Source organism: Euleptes europaea, chromosome 15 (assembly GCF_029931775.1).
Source record: "Euleptes europaea isolate rEulEur1 chromosome 15, rEulEur1.hap1, whole genome shotgun sequence".
In the NCBI taxonomy this organism is placed as follows: Eukaryota; Metazoa; Chordata; class Lepidosauria; order Squamata; family Sphaerodactylidae; genus Euleptes; species Euleptes europaea.
In genome coordinates this window covers 57,348,838-57,364,124 of record NC_079326.1, presented here as the reverse complement: position 1 = coordinate 57,364,124, position 15,287 = coordinate 57,348,838, and the positions used below count along the sequence as shown (strand labels likewise).

Here is a 15,287-nt window from a genome sequence, read left to right as displayed (position 1 = left end):
CACCCTGGCCTGGATGCGAGTGCCTGCCTAAATAGGCCTAGGGTGAACCAGCTGTTGCGTGTTCCTCTGACTCATTCCCTGCTGGGTGCAGCTCATTAGCCTCATCATTGTCAGCAGGGAGTGCTCTTTGTTGGGCCTGCAGTCTAGCACTCCTTCTACGCTCATGTAGGAGTATTCTGAACCTTTGATGCTACTGCTCCAGTGACTTTGGGGGGCTCTATGATGACACTGCCTGCAGCTGGCCCTCTGACACAGGTGATTTCCCTACTCTGGGCAGTTGTAAGCATGGGGGGAACTCACCTGTCTCTGACTGCTAAGCCTGGTGCTCCAAGGTCCTCCTTGTCTGAGGAAGCCTAAACAGGCTGCCCCATGACATTTGCGACTTGATGGTCTGGTACACATCCCTTCCCTGTAAAATGTCCACTGTCTATACTGCCTCTTCTAAATCTCAATAAATGTGATACATTAGAGGATCTGCACCATCGACACAGCAGCCAGGGTACCAAAGTAAAGGTCTTCTGTGAGCCATTGAAGCTTTTCCACAAGCAGAGCAATCTGCCTGTATACCGTTAAGAGTCACATGATCTGGTAGATAAAATAAATAATCAGAAAGATGAGGAAAGAACTTCTTTCCTTTAATTGTGTTGTTGACAAAAGGAGGCATGGAGAAATTTACCAAATGATGCAAGAACGGAGAGGGAGAATTCAGTGGAACAAGGATCAGAAATCAAATAATATCTTTATGGCGAACTTCTCCAATATGTACGCAAGTGCTGTTGAGTAGCAACAGACTTATAGCGACCCCAGCAAGGGGCTTTCAAGGCAAGTGAGAAGCAGAGATGGTTTGCCATTACCTTCCTCTGCAGAGTCTTCCTTGGTGGTCTCCCATCCAAGTACCGGCCCTGCTTAGCTTCTGAAATCTGACGAGGTTGGGCTATACAATGCTGCTTTCCCTTGAACATCTCTAATATATTGTGATAATTTTCACAATCAAATGTTTAACCGTCTGCCTATTACAGTGCTATAGATAAAATTACAGTTATGCGCTCGCTCTTTTGGCCTTGCCAGATGGTTTAGAATACAGACAGTAAATCTCATTAATAGATTTTGCTGGGAAACCTAAGATGCGTTTCTAATAAACGTACTTTAAAGAGGACAGTTTCAGTTTATAGGTAACAATCTTGTATATTAGGTTCTCGAATATTGTGTAATGTGCTTGGAACCGAATTACTGCATCGTGTTTTTCTGTTTAAAAGGTACCCGTTATTTCCGAAAGATCGATTCCACCAATTTGCTGCCTATGCATGTGAAAGTTAATTGCTGCACACTGTTCTCATTATCTAATTATTTGGCCCTGTACTTAGGTTGCTATGCATAGCAAGCAAAGGAAGATGATTCTAACGAGCAATCTAGGCCACAGAATTATGTTAAAACAGATCCTCAAAAAACCCTTGTTCATCTTGCAGATCAAATTAAAATAAAGTCAACTGTAACGTGCACATTGAAAGGCACAGGGGGAGGCAGGAACCGTTTAATCAGTTCTGTGCAGTCTGAATATCATGCATTGCGTCTGCCTTGATTCCCCGAGATAGGAGGGGGCATTTAATCACAGTAATCACACGTGTCCTTTTCACTGTCTAGCTAATGCATCTGAGTTGAGGAGTAAGAAACCAGCTAGGGAAGTGGTTGGATCATTGAATTACAATGGGAGTAAAGGAATACTGGTAAAGGTAAAGGCCCCCTGTGCAAGCACCGGGTCATTTCTGACCCATGGGGTGACGTCACATCCCGACGTTTACTAGGCAGAGTTTGTTTACGGGGTGTTTGCCAGTGCCTTCCCCAGTCATCTTCCCTTTACCCCCAGCAAGCTGGGTACTAATTTCACCGATCTCAGAAGGATGGAAGGCTGAGTCAACCTTGAGCCGGCTACCTGAACCCAACTTCCGTTGGGATCGAACTCGGGTCGTGAGCAGAGCTTGGACTGCAGTACTGCAGCTTACCACTCTGCGCCACGGGGCTCCTTAAAGGAACACAAAGGGAGGATGAAGCGATTGCTGAGAAACTAAATGGATTCTTCTCATTTGTGTTCACTGCTGAAGATATAGGGCAGATACCTTCTCCTGAACAGATATTTTGGGGAGGGGAAAATGAGGAACTGGGGCAAATAGTGGTAACAAGGCAGGAAGTCCTATAACGTCTAGACAAACTGCAAACTACCAAGTCACAGGGACCAGATGGTATTCATCCTAGAGTTCTTGAAGAACTCAAATGGGAAATTGCTGAAATTCTAACAATGATATGTACCATCATCTGTACCAGATGAGTAGAGAATGGCCAGCGTGGTAAGGTGGTTAAGAGTGGTAGTTTGGAGCAGTTGACTCTAATCTGGAGAACTGGGTTTGATTTCCCACTCCTCCACATGAGTGGCAGATGCTAATCTGGGGAACTGGGTTGGTTTCCCCACTTCTGTACATGAAGCCAGCTGGGTGACCTTGGGCTAGTCACAGCTCTCTTCAAGCTCTCTCAGCCTCACCTTCCTCACTGGGTGTCTGTTGTGGGGAGGGGAAGAGAAGGTGATTTTAAGCTGCTTTGATTCTTCCTTAAGTGGTAGAGAAAGTCGGCATATAAAAACCAACTCTTCTTTCTTCTTGGGTTTTAAAGTACAGTTTGAATTGGGAGTTTGTGTGATATGTTTTCTCACACAGTGCTTAAATTAGTTTATGCTTAAATTAATCTCTGTTGCAAATGCAAACCTTCATTGGGTAGAACAGACACTCAGATTCTCTTTCACTATTCATGTTGCATCGGTAGCATCTTTACATAACATGAGCACCGAAAAGCATTTTATTGTGTCGCTTCTGGAAACAATCCAAGAGATGGGAGGTAATTAAAAGAGAAGAAAATTGAAGAAAAATATACGTAAATACAAAAATAGAATAACAGTGTGGGTGGATCTAGACATAAGTTTCTATAAATGATTTCCAAATATCTAAAAACAAGTCCATGTGCGATTGCTGTCTATATGCCACATGTTCAAATAAGTTCTAAGGTCCTCAGATGACTTAAGTTTGAAATAAAGAGATGTTTCCATTTTGTATAAGGACATTTATTACCAAATAGGGCCCTCAATTTAAATCCTTGTTTATGAACTCATTGGTTGGCCTTGAGAAATCTTCTATATATAAGCCACCCTTTCACTTGTATAATACAGGAGTAATAATAACAGTAATACATCACACCCTCAACATTAATGGGTATGAATACCCTTCAAGGTTTCACCAGGTCCATTATTTGCATGTTCTCAATGTGTCTGTTTCTCAGAATACCAGTTTGTGTCATCTGAGTCATAAATCAAACCAATTAAAGAGTTTCAAATGCTTTACTTGTTCTGAATACTATTTCAGTGGTTGAAAGCATGAACGATTGGTTAGAATGAAATAAGCAGACACAAACTGCTTTCAACCCAGCCTTATGAATAAATCTTAAAATAAGAGTTAAAATGAAAAGAAATAGAACTAGTCAGAATAAGCAATGTCAGCTTAATCATGATTGTTATTAATGGACTAAATTAACATAATAACACTAGCAATTTCTAGATTGGTTGGAGCTCTCAACCTGCTATTGCAACCTGGCCAAAGATGTAATATAGTTTACAAATGTACAGTTTGTTGATGGTATTTCAGAGTGTTTTGATCTTCCCCATTGTTACGCAAGTAAAATATTATATAAAACAAAAATAAATGAGATGCATACATTAACATAATCCTAGAAGTTGATCAGTAAATTTGGTCTTTCTAGTCTCAATATTGGTTTATTTGGTTTATTATGGATATTTAATGGGCCCTTATGTTAATGGTCAAATTCCTCTTGATTGTATGTATTATCTGTCGTGTGTGTGTAAAGTGCCTTCAAGTCGCAGCCGACTTATGGCAACCCCTTGTGGGGTTTTCATGGCAAGAGACTTACAGAGGTGGTTTGCCAGTGCCTTCCTCTGCACAGCAACCCTGGTATTCCTTGGTGGTCGCCCATCCAAGTACTAACCAGGGCTGACCCTGCTTATCTGTTAGTGGACTAAAATTGGAAGCACTGCCTTCTGAGACTTCTGGGGAACGCCCTGAGGTAGCTCTTGTGTCATGATTGCTACGAGACAGTAAGTTTCCATTGGCAGCTTGGATCACTTGAGACTAGGGATGTCAGGTTGCTGGGATTGGCGGGCAATTGCTCACCAATCCACCGGGCTCCTTGGAGTGGCAATTGAACGCGTGGAACAATTACGTCATTTCCGAGTTTACCCCCGGAAGTGCCGCATCACAACGGGATGCTTAGCACTCAAATCCCCAAATGGACTATTAAATGTACACAGTCTAGAGCGACTAACATCAACTGCCAACATCCAGAAGAAGCCTCCAGCTTGAAATAACCAGGGTTTTTTTTGCAAATTGGGCCACACTATGACAATTTTAAGTGCTCTATGTTGTTTGCCTTATTGAGTTTACTCGATCCAAACATATGCACCACTGGCCTTTATCCTTCTTCCCCAGTAATAAAGAACTTACCCGGTCTGTTGGCTCTGCATGAAGTCCTCCACAGCTTAATTTTGATAACACAGTGTAGATCTATGTGCTGTGGTGGCAGCTGCTGCCCAAGCAACATAAAAAAATTCTGCACAGCCGATCAAATCTCCAATAATCAATCAGAAACCTGCTGGGCAAAAGCTCTACCTGGCCCCACCCATTTCCTAAAAACACTTGGCAGGTACCAGAAAAGGTGTCGGCTGGTGCCACTGTGCCCACCGGCATCACATGGGGGACCCCTGCTCTAAACACTGTACCACCCTGGCTCTTGCAAAGGTTATAAGCATTCCTGTGTTGGGATGTATCTTTTAATAGGTTTGTTTCTAATTTATTATTTCTGGCTGTTTTGTGATTTTTCTTTTTTTGTTAATCTGTTTTTTTATGAAATGCCTTCAGAGCATTTCTGAATCAAAATACTAAGTAATGTATACTCTGCAGTGGCTGTTCTTGGATCAGGGTGCTCTACGTAGGATTTCGCTCTCTCAGTTTGTGTGCAGATTATTAAAAAAACAACACATGAGCACCCAACCTTCTTAGATAAGGTATCTTATAACTGTGTAACAAGATAAAGCTAAACCTGTTGGCTAATCTTAGCACATTTGGTATGCATAGCTTTAAAAATGTTGCAGAGCATCGTTATAGTTTTGTGGGACCAGCATAATATGAGACACTTCTGTATTTTACAAGAATCTGTATATTTACTAAAACTGCCTGGAAGGTGTAGCAGGTCTAGCACGGTACTTAGACCCGGTACTAGGGTTGCCAACCTCCAGGTAATAGCTGGAGATCTCCCGCTATTACAACTGATTTCCAGCCAATTGAGATCAGTTCCCCTGGAGAAAATGGCCCCTTCGGTAATTGGACTCTATGGCATTGAAGTCCCCTCCCATCCCCAAACCCCGCCCTCCTCAGGCTTCACCCCCCCAAAACCTCCTGCCGGTGGCAAAGAGGGACCTGGCAACCCTAGGGCCAGATCTGGCCCTCGGGCCTTATGTTTGACACCCTTGATATAGATTATCTTCTTTTTTGTTGTTATCATAATTGCTCTAGCAACGCATCCTAAATGCTAGTTTGGTTGCTTCAGGGGTCCATATGTTGCAGATCAGGATCCAGCAGGATTAGCTTCTGTGAGAAAATTGACATATTGGTCATTTTCTCTGCCAAATATGAGTTCTGTATTCATATCTGTATTTATGAGCCTATTTCCTAGGTGAAGCTTGACCTAGATTCATGCTTGAAATAAGCAGTCTGGTTTCTAAGCAGGAAAGGATTTCTGCCTGGAAGGTGTAGCAGGAAAATTACTGTATGAAGACAATACTGTATGAAGACAAATTGTGTGATTTGCCAAGTGTACGAATGACAAAGGTCTCTGGAATATTGTGCCCATGGTGCCATCATGCCCTGACCTGGATGGCTCAGGCTAACTTGAGCTCGTCAGATCTTGGAAACTAACCAGGGTCGGCCCTGGTTAGTACTTTGATAGAAGACCTGGTTGGCCACTGTGTGAACAGACTGCTGGACTTGATGGGCCTTGGTCTGATCCAGCAGGGCTTTTCTTACATTCTTATGACCACCCAGGAAATCCAGGGTCGCAACACAGAAGCAGACAATGACAAACCACCCCTTGCCTCAAAAACCCTACAAGGTTGCCGTACGTCGGCTGCGACTTGATGGCATTTTCCACCATCGGTCCCCTCCTGTTTTTTTTTTCTTAAGACAAAATCCTCCAAGGTCTTTTGCGAGAAATAATTTTGCTTTCCTAATCAAGTTTTTGATCTCGATGCACATGGGATCATACTTAACGCTTGCACTTTCTGTTCATTGCAGATCTCTTAAGTGAAACCTCTTCTGCGTGGAGACCAAGATGTCCAGTTCAGCCCGGGACCATCTCCTTTTTGTGCGACGGCGCAATCCCCAGCTACGGTATACTCTGAGCCCGGAGAACCTGCAGAGCTTGGCGTCTCAGGATACCGTGCCTGAGAATATGAACTTGCAGCGTGCCAACAGCGACACGGACCTGGTGACTTCTGATAGCCGTTCTAGCTTGACCGCAAGCATGTATGAATACACTCTAGGGCAGCCGCAGAACCTGATCATTTTCTGGGATATTAAAGAAGAAGTGGACCCCACTGACTGGATAGGACTTTATCATATCGGTGAGTGAGAACTTCTGTTTCCTTTCTTTGGCGGGGTTGGGTTGGAGTTCGTCTAGCGTTCTGACTATTGTCAATATGTGGGAATCTTCAAGTAAAGATGGTGCCTGAGATGATCACAGTGCAAGATAATTTTCTGCTGTGCATAATGACAACGAAGCTAATAATAATTAAAGGGGCCCGTGGCGCAGAGTGGTAAACTGCAGTCCTGCAGTCCAAAGCTCTGCTCACGACCTGAGTTTGATCCCAATGGAAGTTGGTTTCAGGTAGCTGGCTCAAGGTTGACTCAGCCTTCCATCCTTCCGAGGTCGGTAAAATGAGTACCCAGCTTGCTGGGGGTAAAGGGAAGATGACTGGGGAAGGCACTGGCAAACTCTGCCTAGTAAACGTCGGGATGTGACGTCACCCCATGGTTCAGGAATGACCCGGTGCTTGCACAGGGGACCTTTACCTTAATAATAATTAAGTATTGTAATCTATATATCTTGTGGGAAGCTATGAGATATTCCTTAGGTCTTCTCCTCCCCTTATAAGGCTTATTTATTTCTATATTTATAAATGACTTATTAGAATACATAAGAAGGTATAAAACGATTTAGATCCGCTCCAAATAGTAGTGGATGATGATCTTGTCATAGATATTGAGTACTGTTTATGTATAATGTGGGTTTTTTTCTTTGTTCTATGTTGTTTTGAAAATAAAAAATGTATTCCAAAAAGAAAAAAAGGTTGCTATCAAGAAAGGCCGGGTTCCATCCTGACCCGATGTCATCAGGACGAGCGTCTTCACGTTCTTCATTCTTAAATATCGTTGAATGCAATACCAGCTTGGGTTTTCCAGGGGGTGTCTCTTTTATATGGTCAGATGATACAAAATAAGATGCCCAGTTATGCTTGAAGCAATTTAATTTCTGTGCTCTGAAATAATGGGATAAATTTTAATCCCATTAATTGTTTGTTACCCTGTCTGAGGCAGAAAGGATGGTGCTGGTGTTGTTGACTCAGTAGCTGCTCATTTTAATGCCATGAATGACTTCATATACCAGCTTTAAACTACAACTTGAGATGCTGGCTGAGGTTAACGTAGTACTATGGACCCATTCTAGTCCTGAACGATGCCTTGTTCCTACTCTTGCTGTGTACCGGTCTACACATCTGATTTACCAGCTTGATGGTCACAGATCACTGATGTTAAGTTTGTGTAGCTTTTCCTGTGTTGATCAGCTTTTAGAGCAATAATCGTACGGTTGTTGTTTACCTGTTGTGCACCATTCAGTTGCCTTTCCTTGCATTTGCCTTTCTTTTGTGGGCAGTTTTCCAACACTGCCCGGTCTCTACTTGGGCAACTTGGTTTCCTGATGCAGTGGCTATGGTGTGAAACATGATAGTGATGTAAGAAGGACTGTGGTCAGACTATTCATATGTTCTGGGGAGTTATTTAGTTATTTTACAAAATTTGTACCCTGCCTTTCTGCCCTCATAAGGGCCACCGAGGCTGCTACAAAATTAAAGCCACATCTTAGAAACTGTTTAAACTAATAAAAACCACAGCATTAAGGCAATTAAAATCAGAGCTCGAATACACATGCAAAAACAAATACAATTAAAACATAGGGTAGGAAGGAGGGACCACTGAGGGAATGCCAAGCGAAACAAAAAGCCTTCACCCACTGGCGGAAGATGGCAACAGAAGGGGACAGACAAATTTCTCTGGGGAGAGATTTCCATAGTCTTGGTACCAACTAGGAAGGCTGTCTTCCGGGTTGCCACCTGCCAAATCTCAGAAGGCAGGGCCTCCGAAGTGCCCTGTTCAGATCTTACTCAGACCAGCTACGGTCCTATAATATTCAGGATAATCCGTGCCCTACCTCAGAGGGGCTTTGCAAGGATAACTGAGTTTATGTATGACAAGCACTCTGAACATACGAAATCCACTATATATATGTTAAAGCACTCCTGAGTGAAAATGTATGGTAGATGTGTGATTTGGGGAACTGAAGCTTTCTACCTCAAAAACTGTTCCCCAAAAGCATTTGCTTTTTGAAAACACATGTATCATGAACTGAGGGAATATAAAGCACACAGTTGGTTGATTGTAGAATGTGTCATTAGACATATTTGGAGGGAAAGGGGATGGCTGCCCTCTCTTGGGCTTATGTACTACTTTTCTGTTGTGGTTTTTTATTTTTTGAAGAAACAGTTTGACTTACAGTCAAACCATTCCTTGATTTTTCTTTCAGTAAGTGGCATACTATAGAGCCCCGTGGCGCAGAGTGGTAAGCTGCAGTACTGCAGTCCAAGCTCTGCTCACGAGTCGACCTGAGTTCGATCCCGATGGAAGTCGGTTTCAGGTAGCCGGCTCAAGGTTGACTCAACCTTCCATCCTTCCGAGGTCGGTAAAATGAAGACCCAGCTTGCTGGGGGTAAAGGGAAGATGACTCGGGAAGGCAGTGGGAAACCACCCTGCAAACCCAGTCTGCCTAGTAAATGTCGGGATGTGACATCACCCCATGGGTCAGGAATGACCCGGTGCTTGCACAGGGGACCTTTACCTTTTTAAGTGGCATATACATGAACACATGAAGCTGCCCTACTGAATCAGACCCTTGGTCCATCAAAGTCAGTATTGTCTGCTCAGACTGGCAGCGGCTCTCCTGGGTCTCAGGCAGGGGTCTTTCACATCACCTACTTGTCTAATCCCTTCAACTGGAGATGCCGGGGATTGAACCTGGGACCTTCTGCATGCCAAGCAGAGGCTCTGCAACTGAGCCACGGCTCCTCCCTATGGTTCTCCAGGGTCTCCGGCAGAGGTCTTTCCCATCAACGACTTGCCTGGTCCCTTTAACTGGAGATGCCAGGGATTGAACCTGGGACCTTCTGCATGCCAAGCAGATGCTCTACCACAGCCCCTCCTCTAGATTACATGCATCCTGATTTATGCATATGAAAGTACAATTGTTTATCTCATCAATGGGAGTCCAACAAAATGAAAGACTTTTGGTTCAAGTAGAAGGGCGTCTACCATGGGTGAATTTCTTAAAGGATCTGGGGAAATTTTAGAAGCATATTTTTAAAGCTTTATCTTTTCCAGTCTCTCTTCTTTTAATCTTCCTTCAGGCATCTAGCTTAGTTGATAGAGTTTGAAGTTGAGTATAATATACTTCTGACTGTTCAGCCTTTTGGAAGAGAAGCGTTCTTTGATGTGACAGAAATGGCAAAAAAATGAGGCATCTTTTCTCTCTGTGGAAGCTTTACCCTTCCAAGTAATAAAAGGAAACACAAAGCAAGTGACAACTGTGTTGCCATTCTTAATGTTAGCCGGTTAACGGAGATTGATTTTTCATCTCCAGTTATGAGGTGATTTTTTTCAGCAGTTGTTGTGTACTGGACAGCTGAGGTTCAATTTCCTTTTCAGTAATAAGGCTGAGCTGCTCTTATTTCCTTTTAATTGGTCAACTGATTTGAATGAGTGTAAGAACTTTTCTGAAGAAGTGAGCTGTGACTCATGAAAGCTCAGACCCTGCCAGAAATTTTGTTAGTCTTTAAGGCTCTACTGGACTCTTGTGTGAGGGTTCCCAAACTTCCTGTGCAAACTCCATAAAATCACTTGCTCAGACTGTCATGCAGAAACAAGGAGCTTTATTGGAAGCTTCAGGTAGTACAGGCCTTACACTGGTAAAGTTGCAAGTGCCCACGACTTCACAAAGACAGAATTATAACCCTTACAGGGAAACAGGTGTCAAACGTATGTTATGGGAATCTACGAGATAATTGTGCATGGTACAAAAACATCAAAGACCTCAGAGAGCTTGTTAGTGCTATCTACCCACCAAGGCCATAGCTGGTGGGAGGGAGTCAGCGAGAGCAAGGGAGGTGGACGTGGGAAGAGGGAAGAGACATTCCAACCTGGGGCCTGTCAGACGCAGCGCCTGAACCAAGGAAAGGCAAAAGGCCTGGACTGCTTTTACGAGTCCAGGAGGGGGGGGGGAAACACACCAGGCAAAGGCATACAGACCCTCACATTCTGCCCCCCTTAAGGCCCCCCTCCCCCGAGTCCGGGAGGACGAGGCTTGTCCGGATAGGCAGAGTGAAACTCTCGAACCAGGCGGGGAGCCGCCACATGGGGAGCGGCCACCCATTCATCATGGGCGGATCCCAGGTGCTTCCAGCGGATCAAATAGAACAGTTTTCCCTTTTTCAGCTTAGAGTCCAACACTTTAGAAACTTCAAGATGCATTTCCCCCCCCACAACCATAGGAATTTCGGACTTAGGGAGGGGGTGGAACTGAGGGGCAGCGACATACGGTTTAAGTAGGCTGATGTGGAACACCGGATGCACCCCTCGGAGAGACTTGGGAAGTTCCAACTCTACCGTGACGTCATTGATCACACGGGTGATGGGGAAAGGACCTACATACTTGTCACTGAGCTTTTTGCAAGGCCGAAGTGACCGTAGGTTCTTTGTGGAAAGGTAAACCTGCCCTCCCACCTTGAGTTCCCACCCCGGAGACCGATGTTTATCGGCCTGGTCTTTGTACTTGCGCTTGGCCCTTTCTAGGTTTTTCTGCAGCCAGGGCCAAGTGGTTTGCACTACTTGTACCCAATCCTGGACCTCCTGCACCCCTTCAAGTTCAGGAGTGATGTTAGGAGAACCAAAGGGCCCAAAGTCCTTTCCGTAAACCACATGAAAAGGACTGAAACCTGTGGAGGAATGGGGGGCATTATTATAGGCATATTCAGCAAAAGGCAGTAGGTCCACCCAATCATCCTGGTGGTAATTGACATAACACCTTAGATAGCATTCTACTACAGCATTGACACGTTCGGTCTGACCGTCGGTCTGGGGGTGGTAGGCTGAAGAGAGTCCTTGCTCTTCCACCCCCATGACTTTCAGGAAGGCCCTCCAGAATTTGGCAACGAATTGGGCCCCTCTGTCGGAGAGGACCTTCCTCGGGATCGAATGATGCTTCACCACGTGATTAATAAACAGCTTAGCCAACTTCTGGGCCGATGGTAGCCCCGCACAAGGAACAAAATGAACCTGTTTAGAGAATAAGTCTGTTATCACCCACAGTACAGTTTTCCCCCGACTAGGGGGCAAATCAGTGATAAAATCCATGGCGATCACTTCCCAGGGCATGGTCGGGGTTTCCAGAGGCTTTAAAAGTCCGGGGGGCTTTCCCATCCGTTTTTTGGCCGTGGCGCAGACGGGGCAGCTGCGCACGTACAACTCCACATCAGCTCTCATACCTGGCCACCAAAATTGACGCCGCAATAAATGCAAAGTCTTTACAAACCCAAAATGCCCCGCAAGTTTGGCCCCGTGAACCATTCCCAGCACCTCTTTTCGGAGTACTTCGGGGACATAAAGCCTACTCCCCTGCAACCACAAGGAGCCCTGTTGGTCGAGATGGGCGGGAAGAATTTGCTGATCTGCCTCCCTCAGAGAAGCGTCCCGGAGCCGCTGTTGAAAAGCCTCCGGGATTCCCTTGAGGGGAGGAACATCCTGGCGGTGGGACTGGGACCGGGTGGTTACTGCAAGTCCCGAGACTTCCCCTCTCTGTTCAGGGGTAAACAAGGAATCCACCGGCCTGTCAAAGTCATTGCGGTATTGGGGGAGTCTAGAAAGAGCATCAGCTAACGCATTGTCCTTCCCTGGCACATGTTTCAGGACAAAGCGGAATTTGGCAAAAAACTGTGCCCAACGAACCTGTTTCGCGGTGAGCTTTCTAGCCCCCTTTAAGGCCTCTAGGTTCTTGTGATCGCTGCAAACCTCAAAAGGGATCTCTGCCCCCTCCAGAATATGCTTCCAAATGGTGAGGGCATGTTTGACAGCAGCGGCTTCCTTTTTCCAAATGGCCCAGTTGATTTCGGATTGGGAGAACTTTTTAGAAAAATAGGCACAAGGTTTCAGTTGACCGTTCTCGTCCCGTTGCAAGAGGGCCCCCCCATGGCAACGTCAGAGGCATCGACCTGGACCACAAAAGGTTTTTCACAATCAGGGTGCGCGAGAACGGGTTCGGACGAGAAAAGCAGCTTGAGCGTATCGAAAGCCTGCTGGCAGTCCGAAGTCCATTGCAGCCTAGCAGAGGGCATGGCGGCTCCCGCCCCTTTCCCTTTTGTGCGCAGGAGCGAAGTGAGAGGGAGTGCTACCTGGGCAAAGTTAGGGATGAAGTTTCGGTAGAAGTTAGCAAAACCCAAAAACTGCTGTAAATGTCTGCGTGTGATGGGGGGGGTCCCACTCCATTACCGCCCGAACCTTTTCGGGATCCATTTCTAGGCCTTGATGGGAAATCACATAGCCCAGGAAGGTGATGGAGGGTTGATGGAAATCACATTTAGAAACCTTTGCAAACAGTTTGTGCTCACGCAGCCGCTGCAGGACTTCGCGCACCAGTTGTACGTGCTCCTTCATGGTTTTGGTATAAATGAGGATATCGTCCAAGAAAACCACCACCCCGCGGAACAATAAATCATGAAGCACTTCATTAATTAATTGCATGAACACACTCGGAGCCCCCGAAAGTCCGAACGGCATCACTAAATACTCAAACATTCCAAAACAACTTGAGAAGGCAGTCTTTGGTTCGTCCCCTTCCCGTATGCGGACTCGGTGGTAAGCCTCCACCAAATCCAATTTGGTGAAGATTCGGCCTTCTTTCAATTGTTAGAGAAGGTCTGGAATGAGAGGGAGGGGGTATGCATTAGACTGAGTGACAGCATTCAGTCTACGGAAATCAACACACAGTCTTAAGTCTCCCGTCTTTTTCTTGACAAAGAAGGCGGGGGCTGAGTATGGAGCCTTAGACGGGCGGATAAAGCCCCGCGCCAAATTGGTGTCCAAATAGTCTCGCAACACCGCCTTTTCATTAGGACTCATGGGGTAGACCTTCCCCTTGGATAATTTGCCATCCCCCACTATCTCTATAGCACAGTCCGTTTCCCGGTGGGGGGGTAGTTCGTCGCATTCCCGCACGTCAAACACATCGGCAAACTGGGAATACTTGCTGGGAAGCTGGGGCAGAGGAATCCCGATAGAAGGGGCCCCTACGAGGGCGGCTGCGGGAGTGTGTAGTACTCGATCTTTATCATGAAGTTCACACGGGTTGCGGGGAAAGGTGAGCGTCCGCTCAACCCAGTCTATGGAGGGATTGTGCCCCAGCAACCAATTCATCCCTAACACAATGGGTGCGGTGATGGGGGCAATGGTAAAATAAAGTCGTTCCCAATGCTCCCCTATAGCCATGACGACCGCGGCGGTGCGGTGAGTTACAGGTCCTTTTTTAAAGTCACTGCCATCCATCTGGGAAAAGCGGATGGGTTCAGGTAGCCGCTTTCGCTTAATGCGCAATTGTCGGGCAGCCTCTTCGCTAATCAGGGTGCGGGCACAACTTGAGTCAACTAGGGCCGTAAATTCTAACGTGGGCCCCCCTTTAGGCAGTGAAAGATTGACCTTTACATACACATTGTCTTCTTGAGCGCTTACCATCAGTGGAGCTCCTTGCACAACGTTCGGAGCGGTCTGCTGAGAAGCCCCCTTTACAGCAGACCGACGGCGTTTTTTGCCGGCATGTCCCAGTCCTCCTCCTCGCTGGAGGAAGCAACTGCGGTATTTGTAATCCGTGACTCCGATGAGTCAAAGGCTTCATTTGTAATCCGTGGCCCCAATGGGCCAGGAGAGCCCGAGGCTTCGACTTCGGCGCATGCGTGCAAGGCCGAGGATGCGCCCCGTCGGCTTGGTGTGCCGCTCCGGCAGCGAGGTTGTCCCTCGGGAGGGGGCTTCTCAGGTTCGGTCGTTGTCGGACGAGACGGTCCCGGACGTCCGGGTCGGGAAGGGCATTGAGAAGCAAAGTGTCCTTTCCCCCCGCAAACGAGACAGACCCCGCTCTCAAAGCGTTTGCGGCGTTCGGTCACGGAGGGTCCTCCCCCCGAGGGGGGACTAGAGTCCTTCGGACCGCCGGGCCTGTCTCCACGGGTCTTGGTCTCCCGTCCGGTGCGTTGTCGGGACAGGAGCAGTAGTTGCTTTCGGTTTTCGATGTCAGCAGCATGACGAACCCACCCTTCAACATCGGGAGGGTTACCTTGCATGAAAGCCCAGTGTTGCAATTCCGGGTTTAAACCTTCGCGGAAACACTGCACCCTGGTAGCTTCACTCCAGTCCAAAATTCGACTCGAGAGCGACTGAAATTCGCTTGCATACTGCGTGACAGATTTAGTCCCTTGGCGCAGTTGTTGCAAGGCAGTTTTTGCTCGCTCACCCAAATGCGGGTCCTCGAAACGGTGTCGAAGAGCGATCATGAAGTCATCGAGACTTCGCAAGACCGGGGAGCGGAGCTCATACTGCTGTACCATCCAGGCGGCCGCCTCACCTTGTAGGAGGGACGCCACATATTGGACCCGGGATTCTTCCGAGGTAAAAGTCCGGGCCTGTTCGCGCATAAAAATGTCCACTTGCACCATAAAAAACGTCAGCTGGTCACTCGACCCGTCATACGTGATCTTCAGATCTCGGCGGGCCGGTGGAGCGGGACGGATAGGAGGTGCGGGGACCACAGGTGGG

General features: G+C 46.6%; 1 protein-coding gene across 1 annotated transcript in view; it reads left to right on the top strand.

Annotated features, from left to right (window-relative positions):
• The first annotated feature begins 6,402 nt into the window (after positions 1-6,402).
• Positions 6,403-15,287, top strand: part of HECW2 (HECT, C2 and WW domain containing E3 ubiquitin protein ligase 2) — a 149,852-nt gene continuing 140,967 nt past the window's right edge. Inside the window, exon 1 of the mRNA XM_056861110.1 lies at positions 6,403-6,730. Coding sequence (XP_056717088.1) covers positions 6,439-6,730 — 292 coding nt within the window. The 5' untranslated portion in view covers positions 6,403-6,438. The remainder of the gene's footprint in view (positions 6,731-15,287) is intronic.